The 13,896-nt window shown below is 42.6% G+C and overlaps 1 protein-coding gene across 1 annotated transcript in view; it reads left to right on the top strand.

Annotated features, from left to right (window-relative positions):
• The first annotated feature begins 521 nt into the window (after nt 1-521).
• Nucleotides 522-13,896, top strand: part of TCERG1L (transcription elongation regulator 1 like) — a 192,248-nt gene continuing 178,873 nt past the window's right edge. The window contains exon 1 of the mRNA XM_009278130.1: nt 522-629. Coding sequence (XP_009276405.1) covers nt 522-629 — 108 coding nt within the window. The remainder of the gene's footprint in view (nt 630-13,896) is intronic.

The raw sequence follows: 13,896 nt of genomic DNA, 5'->3' as shown, positions 1-13,896 counted from the left end.
TCTAAATGTAGATTCAAAGTCTGATTTGTAGGAGTTTAAGTTCTGAATGTTACATTATTTCTTTATTTTACAATTGCGTGCAGGGATAGCACCAAACTGCTGGTAAAAGCCTTCAGGACTTTGTGTGGAGAAAACCTGCACTTGGCTCCAGTTTATCTTGGAGAAACTAAAACTTCTGAGGTTTCTGCAAGAATCCCAATAGATAGAATCTATCTAAGCTTCCATAACTGATCAAACTAAGTTCAGATCTGCAGAAAAAATCCTCCCAAGCCTGATTCAGCTCAGTCTCGTACTTCAGCAGATGATGAAGCTTGGGCTGTCAGCCGAGGTCAAAGTCAGTGGCAGTGGGTGGCCTCAACAGGTATGTTGGTACAGGAGACTTTTTTTTAGCAGAATACCACTTACAGCTAAGAAACCTTTGTGCATTCTCAGATGACATTAACTTTTTATCAGTTTTTTCCCAACTGATATTTGGGAAGCAGTAGAGACTTCTTTTTCAGAGAAAGAGAAGCTCTTCGGCCATGCCCGAGCGTGGCAATGAGGATCGCTATCTCTCCAACAGCATCCTTGTCATTACGGTGCGAGCTCGTGGACTCTGTTTTGCTGCTCTGCATATTCACTCTGAACAGGTAATGAGATCTTTGTTTCTTCTGCAGGAGGCAGCTGTTTCTCACAACTTTCTACCTTCAGGGCATCTTCTGCAATTCTCCCACTCCCAATTATTCTTTCCCTGAAAATCTGTCAATAACTCAGTGGCTTGACTGGAGCCAATGATTTAAGATGATGTTCATCTCTCTGTTGAAGTGAAGATGTGGAAGATTATTTTATCTGACACAAGGAAGCAACCTGCTGACTGTAGTCTGAGCAGCGTAAGGCTGGAAACAGCCACCCTTCCTTTCCATCAGGTCTTCATCTGCTGGCTCCAGCCCAGTCCTCACCTTCAGCTGGTGCCTGGCACATGGGTAGCTCTTCCCCTTCATCGGATACTGTCCAAGCTGATCTCATACCAGTGATTGCTGTGGCTAAAGAACTAATTAGTCTGATTCTTTAGTCACCCTGGGTATTGGTTATGTGCTGAGTCACGAGTAGATTTTCAGAGTCCCCTGCAATACTGTGTCATACAGCTCATCTTTCCATTTTAACTATTTCCCTGTTGTCCTGAGATGCTGAGTTAATTCTTTTCTAATAAGCCTGCTCTTTCCAAGGCTTAGAGCTGAGCTGTCTTTTCAGGAAGAGAAAGATAAGCATGATTTTTTTTTTAATATTTTAAAGGAGCTGACATGATAAAACAGGTCCCTCTTCAGAAGCATTGGTACTTACCCCCTGTTTGAGTCACAAGTAAAATGCTGGGTGCCTTTTCCCTCCACGGTGCACCCAGGATGACTGCACACTTTCCAAGTACTTTTGTCAATTTTTAATGTTAAGTAAAAGCAAATCCAAAGAATTGAATTGTCTTGTTTTTCCTTTCTCTGTCTTGCAATTACATAATTGTAATGGAAGATATCTGAGTATTAGTTTCGAGTTTTGTATGATTTCAGGTTTAAAAAACCTTTATGTATTTTTTTCTTCAGCCCACAGGAAGTTTCTAACTCTTAGACCTGCTGTGCTGGTATACCGTTGAAATTACGCTGTCTTTTATTTTCGGGGAGGTTTGCATTATACTTCTCATTTTACTGTGAGCATACATCAGTTGTTACTGAGCGTGACTCCAAAACAAATTTTTCTTCTGGTTTGTCAGTTTTTTGTTCCCTTAGTGCCGATTGTATTTTTACAGCACACCTTACCAGTTGCCCTTTAGTTATATTTTTAGGGGATTGTCACATATTTCACACTAACTTTTTCCTGTGTTGCTTAGAGAAAGGTTAAGTACATTCTTGATTACTCATGTAGTTCTTTTTTTTATAGCACTGTTGAATTAAATGCATATGATTTGTTGCATGGCTTGAGTATAAAATGTATACATTAAATTATTTCCTTACATTTAGTTGAAGCTAGGAATTTTCTAGAGGGTAAATATATATGCAAATTTCCTATATTGAGAAAACTTCCCAGATTTTCTGTTTGCAGAAGATGTGTTTATTCCTTTGGAAATATATCAATGAAAAGACCAAAATGTTTCTCATTTTAGAAAACATTCCAAACTTAGGGTTACACTTTTCTGTTTAACCAGGAGTTGCAAATTGACCAGGAGTTTCTTCATATTGTTTGTAAAGAATGGTAGCTCTGTGTATGTTACCACTATCATGGGACACAGGAGAGAGTCCTCTTCCACATGAGGAACAGAGAAAGTATTAGATCTCCAGGGACCTCTCAGGTGTGAGCTTACATCCTCACACTGCAGGGTGAGGCTAAATAACCAGCTGATGGAAGGAGAGACAGCGCCACAGGAGAGGGGGTGGTTTATAGTCACCTTAGAACGAAGCATGTGAATTATTTTTTTTAAATTGTATTGGGTCATAATATGCACATGCGCTTTGATTCCTGTTCTCATTTCATATATTTTATATTTATTATGACAGTATGTGGATATGTTTACATTCAATGTTACTTTGTGACTTTTTTCCTCTATCTTTACTAAATGTGCTTTGGCATGCTAAAACTGAACTCTATTTAAAAAAAAAGAAAAAAAAAAGCTAATCAGAAGATATTTAGCATGTGAAAATTCAGTTCCCAAGACAGAGGGAGTAGGGGGATGCTTTTTCTGGGTTTATATGAGTTAGAAGGCAGACCGGTTTGGCTTTTTGAGAATCCAAATGATTGTGTATGATCAAGACTGGTAAGTGCAAAGATAAAATATTCAAGATCCTGTTTGGGAAATAATAATCTATATCCAAGCAACGCATAGCACACGGCTAATTAAGATCCTAGCCTTAACTTGCTGCAAACTATGGGGAGCTAGATTATTTTGGCAGTGATTAAAAATCAAAATGTTAGTAGTAGCTAATAGAGTAATGGTCATATAGCACTGCTTGGAGAAGGAGGCACTGCACTTGCTCTAGAAACTTTTAAAATTCCAGACACATTTGCACATGCGTTTTTCAGACCAGTTATTTGATTCACTGTCTCTCACACAAGGCATTTCTTTTCTAACACGGTTTTGATGTAGTTTGATAATGTATAATTTCATAATGTGTAATATAAGGATTGTTTTTAGTTTAAGGAAGACTTTGATAAGTCAATAGGGTCATGTTTTCTTCCTCTGAGAGTTTACTCCTATGGAGGTCAATCCTAGTATTTTTTGTATGCTGGGGAAAAGCGTATAATGACAGTACAGGAGGTAAACTCTGTAAGTGCCAGGCTGAATGTAAATGTTCGTTTGCATTTGTTATAGCCCCCCCTTGCTCACCTGAGACCACACAGAGGGCAGGAGGCATCAGCTCTGAATTGTCCCAGCTGGATCTGGGATGGTTCTGCCAGCGGGGGACAGCTCTGCCTCCCTGCTCTGCACATCTGCGTGCCCGCCCCGCACTGCCCGACTGGTGCCAGGCTGGGATGGGGGGTCCGGTGCCGCTCAGCCCTGCCTCCCTGCACCGCTGGGAAACCTCCTGTCGTCAGTTCATGCCACCTCTGGGGCAAACAACCCTAGATCAATGACCGGTTAGGCAGTCTCATTATTATTAAGTACCCAAACTTTGCTTCCCCCGGGCTTCTGGCACCCTTACGCTGTTTCAATGTCTTCCTTGAGAAATAACATCGTTCAGCAGCAAATTGGCATTTTATTCCACTCAGGCTGCTGTAAATCCTACATCTTCAGGGTTGCCCTTAATGACGATGCACCCTCTAGGAGAGCTGTCCATCCTGCCCTTGAGCCTGCCATTGAAACTCTGGATAAAACCCACTGTTGTGTTAATTTGGGTCCTGGATTTGCAGGTGGGGCGGTCCAGAGCCAGCAGCGAAGCCCTGGTTTCTGCTGGGAATGGCAGCGGTGCCAGGGTGATGGATGGTGCTACGGGATGTGTTCCAGCTGTCTCGCTCCTAGGCGGCTCAAAACTCACAGAGAGCTGCTGGGTGTGATAAAATAGGCCACCGAAAAGGTAATTAGTCCTTTTCCAGTTAAGTAAGGAAACTGCAAATTTTATGCATTTTTTTTACAAATAAAAACCTCATAAGGGTAAAATGAGATATTCCATATGTACCATTCCTTTTGCACACTAAATATGGGCTGGGTTATTATCATATTTTTGATGACTTGCTGTTGTTCTCTGTTTATTTTTGCCTAAAAATATGTCCTTGCTCTGCTGTGGCAATTTCCAGGTTCCTTAATTTGTTTTGTTTGAAGTGTATTTCTAGCAGTCACATACTACAGCATAATGATGGTATAGAACTTGTTATTTAGCAACTAATTTAAATGAAAATAGAAATAATTTAAATAGACTGAAACGTCCTTTAATACTATTTTTAAAGACTAATGGAAATGCTGTGCTGGCTTGTGTGATGCACTGTTGAATACAAAATAAACAGAATTGTTCAGATGCATTTAGATGATTCTTTCAGCCCTTCATGGGGTTGTTTCAATGCAGAAAAACTCTGCAGTGATAAGATTTATCAAAGGAATTGTGAATCGCTTTGATACAAAAGAGATATTTATTTCACTGCAGGCTTGCTTTTCCCTGAGGTGATATAAGTATTTTTTCTTTTGTTGAAATATTGCTTTAAAAAAATGTCAGTGGTAAGAAATGGAACAAAACAGCACCCAGAGTACTGTCGGTCGTGTGGCTGCTGGTTCCCCTAGCCAACGGCACTCTGTAGTGCCAGGATGCTCAGTAAGCATAGGTGGGGAAAACTTTTCAGACTATTCAGAAAAATCCCTGCGTCTCCAAAAACAAACAGCATTATTATAGGCAGGGTCTTTTTTTTCTTTTTTTTAATATTTTTTTTTCCTATTTCTTTCTTTTTTTAATATAAGAAACAGCTTTGTTCTTTCTGAATTCAAAGAGTTCGATGAAGTATCTGAAGTTTTCACAAGCGAGAAGAAGAGTGCTGAAGTGTGTCCTTATCCTCTCTTCCCCGGTACCTATCTCTCTCCTCAGCATTCAGGAGCAAAATTTGGTAAGTCTGGGAAAGGCAATAACAAGTTTAAGCAGGGCTTGGGAAAAGAACAGAAAAAGCCTCATGAAGTCCAAGGTTTTAATTTCCTACTTCTTGGTGAAACAAATGCGAATGGAAGCAAGTTCAGGAGCTGTGCACCTGAAAATAATTTTTAAAATAATTTTTTAAACAATTTTAAGTGAATGTTGTCATTAAAAGGAGAGGTTTCAGTGCTGTGCCCACTCCCATATATCCAGAATACCTTACCAATGGTCCTTCCACGCCATGTGGAAGCATTGGAGCTGTTGGGATCTCAACGAGCAGATGGGGAACCTGCACGCCCCCGTCCTGGAGGAGCGGAGAGCCTCCTCCTCACCCCCAGGGAGGCACCGGAGGGACATCGCACCTCCACCCCCTCTCAGCGACCCAGGCACATCACTGCAGTAATCACAATTTCCCCATGCCGTCAAATAATCCCTCTCCCTCCCTGGCCCACTCCTGCCCCAGTCCCTTAGGGTAATTTAGAGTTGGTAACTTTCAAGATTTGGTGCTGCAATATCTTTACAGCACGTTTCCCCACCTGCCCTGCTTGTCTGTGCAGCAGACGGAAAGCACAGACGGCTGGTTTGTGCTTTTTTTTTTGTCTCGGTATGAAACCTGGTTTGGAGCTTTCCCAGGAACAGGTTGTTTTCTGGTCTGTGTACGCGTGATCAAAATACTCAGGTACATCTACACTGCAACTTGTTATGAAAGCACGTTGGTTGTGGTGCAGCACTGATTACATTAAAACATTCAAGTTCAGAATAGTTTCTGATCAAAATTATGACCTGTTATTACTGATTAAGGGATGCAAAACAGACATGACTCCTCTTGCTTCAGAGCAGAGACATAAAACTGGATCTTCCCCATTCTAGTTGAGTTTATTAAATTGCTAAATTACTGACTTCTGTGACACAGTGCAGGTTTTGTTCTGATTTTTAAGTGTTTTGCTTTCCTGAAACACTTCTGCAAGTCTCGGTTTCTCTCTTACTTCTGATAGTTTTTTTTAATTGCTTTTTAATCTTAATTCCCTGGGAGAGTAAATCCAGTGTGCTGTGCTCCAAACTCTACACAGCTTATTTCTGTCCTGCTTTCCCCACAACTGGCCATGTTTTCCTTCTCAGTTTCCTACTGTTGCTTCCTTCCCAAACACATTCCAGCCCTTAATACAGCGCTTTGCCCTTTCCCAGCACTTTTTGAGTTATAAAGGTTGACCTTCCTGTGTGCCATGCATTTTTCCAGATTAAGCCTGTTTTCCTCTAGTTTATCATAATGTGTCATGGAGGGAAAGAGGTATTTATAGCACCTGCTCTGAATCTAACTGCAGGTGCCAATGGCAGGTCCCTCTAGGATACATTACAAGAGGAATGTAAGTGAGGGTAGTTAAGACACTGTCTTTATTGCTGTAATTGTGTAAGTATGCACAGTAAGTATTAGACTCCTATTTCGCACATAAAATCAGGGAGCTGATTGCCTTTCCCTTGCAGAACAAGCAGACCTGTGCTTTCTGAGCAGGACGATGCTTCCTGAGGAGACTTCCGTGTGGAGTTTCCCCCTGCTCCGCTGAAGGAGGGATTTATAAGCACTGTAGGAACGAACGCTGCTGTTCACATTAAAATCCGGTCAGTTCAAGTGTCTGGCAAATTGTCCAGTGTCAGCAGTTTAAATCAGATTTACACAGTTACTCACACAAGGGGCTTTCCTGAGTCGAGGTCAGGGCTTGTGCTACGTGGACACTGCACAGCACGTGCTGGGGCAGGACTTGTACTCAGCTTCACCTCTTCCACAGAGAAGAAATTTGGCCCACTTTGTAGACATGTAGTTTATTAAACCATGTCAGCTGTATGAATTAATTTTTATGACCTGCAGTATTTAATCTCATTAAATAACTACTTTAGGAGCCCGTTCCCTGGTGTAAGAGGATTCGGCTGTTCCAGACCTTCTTTGTACTGCAACATGGAATTAGCTTAACACAAATTTTATTGAATTTTTTTCTAACTTATCTTTGGAGAAGTGGTTAAGTGGAATTCCTTGCTGACTAATCTGCCGAATTACCATAATATTGTGTGCTTCAGGTCTTTGTTGTTCCCATGCATCCTCAGGCTGGGCTCAGGGAGCAGAACTCCACAGCGAGCGGTGGCTCTCCCGCTTCCCGCAGTATGGACACCGTCCCTCTTTTCACGGTGAGTGTGCACAAGCTCTGCAGAAGGAGAGAGAAGTCAAGGGAAAGAAAAAGACGTTTGGGTGGACAAAGCCGCTCGAAAGCCCATCAGCAGCCTGACCAGGCAGCAGCCCCCAGATCAATCCAACCACCGACACGGCGGCTGTGCTGCCAGGGAGTGGGCGGGTGCTCGCCCAGCGTCTCCCGTGTCTGGGCATCTGGGTCTGCAGTCGCCACGTACAGCGTGGGAGGAGGAGCGGGAGGGAAGCGCGTTCAGGCTGCCCGCTCTAGTATTCCCCTCTTCTCTCGAAACATTCAGCTATTTTCCTTGTAAAATGCAAACTGTGCATTAAAGAGGCAGCATCAAGCTGTTAGAAGAAAGATGTTTTAAAAAAAAACACAGAAAAATAGCATAAAATAGAGGCATTGAGAGTTTAAATTTCCTTATGCTTGTTGTTAATGTATTTTTGCACTTCTTTCTGTGTAAGAAGATTTAAATTTCTACCAATGTAGTATTGGCGTAATATAGTAAAATCTAACTATTTCAACAAAATCATTGCCATAGAAGATTTAAAAGCAGAAAATGAATGCAGTTTGCAGTAACGTAATTGCAGTTGACAGTGTGGTATGTGTTGAATTCAAAAAATACTCTATTATTTACTTTTTCCTCATCTGAATACTGTTGTGAGGCAAAAAGCAGGACACTATAAAAAATTCCTTAGTCTTTCTAAATTCAGCTGCTCCTTTTTCTAATTCTGGGTAACTCTCGAGGTTGTTTAATTAAGCATAGAAATAAGGCTGAAAAATCAAAGATGCAGCAGCGTGAAAAAATCAACTTTTTGCAGGTTGCATCAATTGTATCTGTTTTCCCAGGTAGCTCAGCTTTTATGTAGCCTTGGACATTTTAAAGAGTATTAGCATGGTTAGATGTGCTGGTTAAAGGTAAGTTTTAATTCAGTCTTTAGAAATATTGTATTGTGTAAATTAATACAACTCAAAAGAGAGTTCTCTAGGTTGGACATGTCAACTTTCCAGCATTACCCAATGTGTTATGCTCCTCCTCCTACTGTCTTCTAACATCGTTTATGCAGGTTGTAAAAGCCTCTTGCCTGGCACACAGAGAACCCAAATGGAGGTGAGTTCTACTGAAGAATTAAAAAATGACTTTTAAAAACAATACCTTAAGCATCATGTTCTCACTTCATCTCTGCTTTGTACATTGGACTGGTATGCCTTGCAGCTGCTCAGGCACTAACAGGTATGTGTGAACCAGGGGTGTTATTTCACAGTAACACGTTAAACTGAATAATGTCTTTTTTTTTTAAGACAAAACTGAACTGTTTGATCTAACAGAGGATCTCTCGTATGGCTTTTTTTTTCTGTGACTGTGACTGGAAGCTGAACATCTAGAGTGAAATTGTCCTGGATGCAACCTCAGACAGGAGCACCTTATCTTTTACTCTCTAGACTACCTACCCTGTTAGCTAGCAGTGGGGTTAATGCGTATGATTAATTCTGCTAAGCCAAGCCATTTATTCCAGCAGTGTATTAGCCTTGGGAAATGTCACCCCCTCTGCATCATTGGCTGTTGAAATGAGCTTAGCTCTCTCCTCCACCCTGCTTTCCCTCCCCCCCCGGAGAGCACCGCAAAGCCCATTGCCATCCCCTGAAAAGCTTGCTCAGATCCTGCTGGACCTGAGGTGCAAGACCTGGTGCCAAGTCAAAGACTAACACCTGTTTCTGTGTAAAGGGAGAAAAAAGAAGCTGTAGCAATAGGTCTGTACACCGTGGAAGTACAATTAAAGGACTGAACTGCATATATGAAAAGCAGCCCAGAAGAGAGACTTTGCTGGGTAATTTTCAGCTCTGGCATTCATAAAACTGTGCAGGGTTTAAAGCTCAGAGAAATGCTAGTCTCACATACGTATAAAAACCCATGAACATTTGTTTTTTTCTTTACCTTCAGTTCTGTAGAAATGTGAAGGTTGACATCCCCGTATATGCATATGCACAAGCTGTAAACCCCCAAAGACAGCAGATGCTGCTTTGGAGAAAGCCCAGCTCTGAAATAAAATATTTAATATTTATAGATCAGAACTGAATTGCTTCGTTGTCCAGGTACTTGAAGGGAAAACTGTCCTGGAGCTTTTAGAGAGAAACATTAGTACAGGATAGGGTGAAGCCCAGCAGAGCACTTTCTGGAATGGAAGAGTGAGCTTTGACGCTGAGCCAAGGCCAAAGCCCTGCAGGAGGATGTGATGATACATCTCCGTGGCTGGTTGCCAAAGCAGGGCTGGCAATATGTTGCTTAATGCTTTGGTGATTGGAAAATAAACATGCTACTGATTCCTCCTGTTTAAAAAGAAGTTTAGCAAGTTAAAATAGGACAATAGGCGATGGCAGATAACATCCAAATTTTCATTTTTTGTTTCTCCCATTCTGTTTTGTAGACTTCTCAATTCATTGGTCATTTAGACTAGTCCTTAGTAGAGCGGTTGCTACTGAATCGATATAATGATAATTTTAGTTTACTTGCATGTAAAATTTATAAAAATATTGATAACTCTCTTCACAACATAGCCAACAGATCTATTAGGACAAGGCATCCTATTTCTAAAAGCAATGTTTTAAATTAACTTCAGAATTTCAGAGCTGGGCATGCATTACTTGCAATAATATTATCACTTCAAGTTTAGCATCAATAGCCCTGTTTATAATTTAAATGACTGTAAGGAGAATCTAGTAATAAGCACCAAAGTGTCTTGGTTAATTTTTAAAAGCTCTGTGTACGTATTCATAAGTCAGGGTGAGGGAAAAGGAGAATGATCGTGAGAAGGAGGGAAAATTCATCTTTGTATTTGCTTTCCTTATGATTTCTTCTCTTATGGTTTCAGACCAGTTTCTATCTCTCTCCATCTATCCTTCTTCTTGGTCCATCCATGTAGATGGAGAAAATCTTTTCTACAGGTTTGATGTGCCAGAGCCAACGGTAGGATAGCATCATTCACAAAATACTGATTTAATATTCCTATTTTGCTTTTCCTTTTTAAGAGAGTATGTTGTGGTAAAACAGCTCTGTGTATCTAAATAACTGATTTTCTTTGAACCACTCCCACTTTGGGATGGACTAGCCCTGATGGGATTGTCTGATGTTGCCCAGAAATGGTGTTGGACCTGTGCCTTCCATACTGCTTATCTGGAGGAGCTGTTGCGCATCGTGCTGTGCATTGTGTCATGACTGATTGGGGCCATTTCATTTGTTCTTGGGTAGTTTTGATCCACAAAGCCTTAGTTAGTACCCCATTTTTTATGATTAGTGTGAACTTTTTGTATGAAGCCCCAAAATCTTGGGTGACAGCAGCCTACATCTATTTCTCAGCTTTGAGCATGGGCTGATGTGGTCCAAGTCTTATCCTCAAGCACGTGTGATCACGATGAAAAAGAGGCAATGAACAACTTGGCTAACGCATGCCCTGTGGCTGAAGCAATCATAGCCTGGCACGCGTGGGTTGGCGCCGACTGCAACAGGTCTGTGGCTGAACACACGCAGGCAATAGCCAGGTCCTGCACACTGCAAGCCGTCAGTGCTCATTTTTCTGAAGGCATGAGTTAACCATCAGATTTTTCCAGTGTGTAATGGGTTTTGGGTTGTTTCAGGTACCTAAGAACTCGGAATGAATTTTGTTCTCATTCCTCTATGCCTGAAAACATGTGGGGACTGGGTGTATTTGTCTTCATTTTAGAAATGTTCTTTTTTTTTTTTTTTAATCGATTACTTTAATCAGGAAAAGAGCCAGACTCCATAACCGACATTAACAGAGATTTTATCAGTTATTTTGATAAAAATCCAAATATGTGCTTGGACCTGAAGTTTTCTCTTTGGGGAGTCTGGCTGCCCCTGGGTTGGAAGAGTCTTGGTGCTGCTGCTATCTCAGTAGCTGCCATCGGATGGGAGAAAAGCTGTGAGGTTCATTACTGCTCTTGGAGGCGGGGAGCTGCTTCCTGGGCATTTTTGAAAGGCATTAGTTCCTTTTATATGTCTTAAGTTTTACTCTGTTTGCCAGTTTCATTTTAAAAGAAGTACTGGATGATCCCAATGGCTAGAATTTGGGTTCAGGTTAATATCTAGCTTTCCCAACACTTACCATTTCAAAATAGAAAACTAGATCTTGCAGAAACAACCAGAATTGCATTTCAAGTACTTACTAGTTCTGAATAGACAAAACCATAATTTTTTCAATTTCATTTCCATTTCCTTTTATATCTGGAATAAACTCAAACATATGAGAAGAAAAAAGGAACTGATAAGGATTAGATGTCAGATAAGAAACTTGAAATAGGTTTTCAGGAGCAGGCACGAATAATCTCCATCACTTCACTGCAGCTGTGTAGACCAGCTGCTTTTCTGCCTTTCTCAGCCACTTGTGAATGCCAGAAAGGGGTGAGAATGGTCTGAAGGATAGAAGTAGAAACATCTCACAGCTTCCCAGTCCCACTTCGAAGTTCCTTACCTTTCGTGGGTATCCCAATGTGGTTCTTTGTGATTTCTCAAATTAGCCTGGGTTGCTGACTGTAAAAGTACTATTGCTGTGTGTTGTAGGTATGCTGTATTTTTAAAAGCAGAAGTATGCTTAAATAGAATGACAAACCCATCCATTTAACAGTGCTAAATTTTCATTGAAGTCAGTGGGCGGGGTCAGGTCCTGATATATATATTTACAAGAACAAGCAGGTTCTTACACAGTGATTAACTGCAGTGGCAAAGCTGACAGCAGGCACAATTCTGTGGTGCTTTCCCAAACAAATCATTGTGATACTGATCTCTCATTACCTTGAGGGATCATTAAACTACATTTAAGTCCAATTGCCGTTTCTTACTCCATTTCTCCATTACAGAAACATTGTGTTCAGGTGCGTGTCTCCTGACTCAAATGGTGACACTATGCACAGCCAACCATCCACCCCAGCTTCAGTGAGACCCTGGCTGTTCCGTAAGAGCAAACCCTTTGCTTGAGAATAAGAAATACCGCGCTCTTAGAGGTTGTCAAGTGATTTGCTGATATAGACATAAACATATTGGAGACTTCTGGGTGTAACGTGTAACCTTGTTTGCATGCACAGAGAGGTTGGACCAGGCAGAGGCTGCGGCTGCGGAGGGGTCAGTACCCAGGTGGGTAAATGCATTAGAAGGAGCATTAGGAAAATGTTTCTCCTGGTCATACCAATACCCTTATGGCAAAGACTTCTAGACATCATTTGATTTTAGTACCTCTACGATATAACTTTTAATTGTGATGTAAGTTTACAGGAACTACAGGCCTGTCAGCCTGACCTCGGTGCCGGGGAAGATGATGGAGCGGTTCATCTTGGGGGCGCTCACAAGGCATGAGCGGGACAACCAGGGGATCAGGCCCAGCCAGCACGGATTCATGAGAGGCAGGTCCTGCTTGACCAACCTGATCTCCTTCTATGACCAGGTGACCCGCCTAGTGCATGAGGGAAAGGCTGTGGATGTGGTCTACCTGGACTTCAGTAAGGCCTTTGACACCCTCTCCCACAGCATTCTCCTAGAGAAGCTGGCGGCTCACAGCTTAGACAGGTGTACTCTGCGCTGGGTCAAAAACTGGCTGGACGGCCGGGCCCAGAGAGTTGTGGTGAATGGAGTTACATCCAGTTGGTGGCTGGTCACGAGCGGTCTTCCCCAGGGCTCAGTTTTGGGGCCGGTCTTGTTCAATACCTTTATCGATGATCTGGATGAGGGGATTGAGTGCACCCTCAGTAAGTTTGCAGACGACACCAAGTTGGGTGGGAGTGTTGATCTGCTCGAGGGTAGGAAGGCTCTGCAGAGGGACCTGGACAGGCTGGATCGATGGGCCCAGGCCAACTGGATGAGGTTCAACAAGGCCAAGTGCCGGGTCCTGCACTTCGGCCACAACAACCCCATGCAGCGCTACAGGCTTGGGGAAGAGTGGCTGGAAAGCTGCCCAGCGGAAAAGGACCTGGGGGTGCTGGTTGACAGCCGGCTGAATATGAGCCGGCAGTGTGCCCAGGTGGCCAAGAAGGCCAATGGCATCCTGGCCTGTATCAGAACTAGTGTGGCCAGCAGGAGTAGGGAAGTGATTGTGCCCCTGTACTCGGCACTGGTGAGGCCACACCTCGAATACTGTGTTCGGTTTTGGGCCCCTCACTACAGGAAAGACATTGAGGTGCTGGAGCGTGTCCAGAGAAGGGCAACGAGGCTGGTGAGGGGTCTGGAGAACAAGTCTTATGAGGAGCGGCTGAGGGCACTGGGACTGTTTAGCCTGGAGAAAAGGAGGCTGAGGGGAGACCTTATCGCTCTCTACAACTACCTGGAAGGAGGTTGTAGCGAGGTGGGTGTCGGTCTCTTCTCCCAAGTAACAAGCAATAGGACGAGAGGAAATGGCCTCAAGTTGTGCCAGGGGAGGTTTAGATTGGATGTGAGGAAAAATTTCTTTACTGAAAGAGTGGTTAAACATTGGAAGAGGCTGCCCAGGGAAGTGGTTGAGTCCCCATCCCTGGCGGGATTTAAAAGACGAGTAGATGAGGCACTTATGGACATGGTTTAGTGGGCATGGTGGTGTTGGGTTGACAGTTGGACTCGATGATCTTAGAGGTCTTTTCCAACCTCAGTGATTCTATGATTCTAT

Source organism: Aptenodytes forsteri, unplaced genomic scaffold (genome assembly GCF_000699145.1).
Source record: "Aptenodytes forsteri isolate BGI_AS27 unplaced genomic scaffold, ASM69914v1 Scaffold15, whole genome shotgun sequence".
In the NCBI taxonomy this organism is placed as follows: domain Eukaryota; kingdom Metazoa; phylum Chordata; class Aves; order Sphenisciformes; family Spheniscidae; genus Aptenodytes; species Aptenodytes forsteri.
This window is presented reverse-complemented; position numbering and strand designations above follow the sequence as displayed.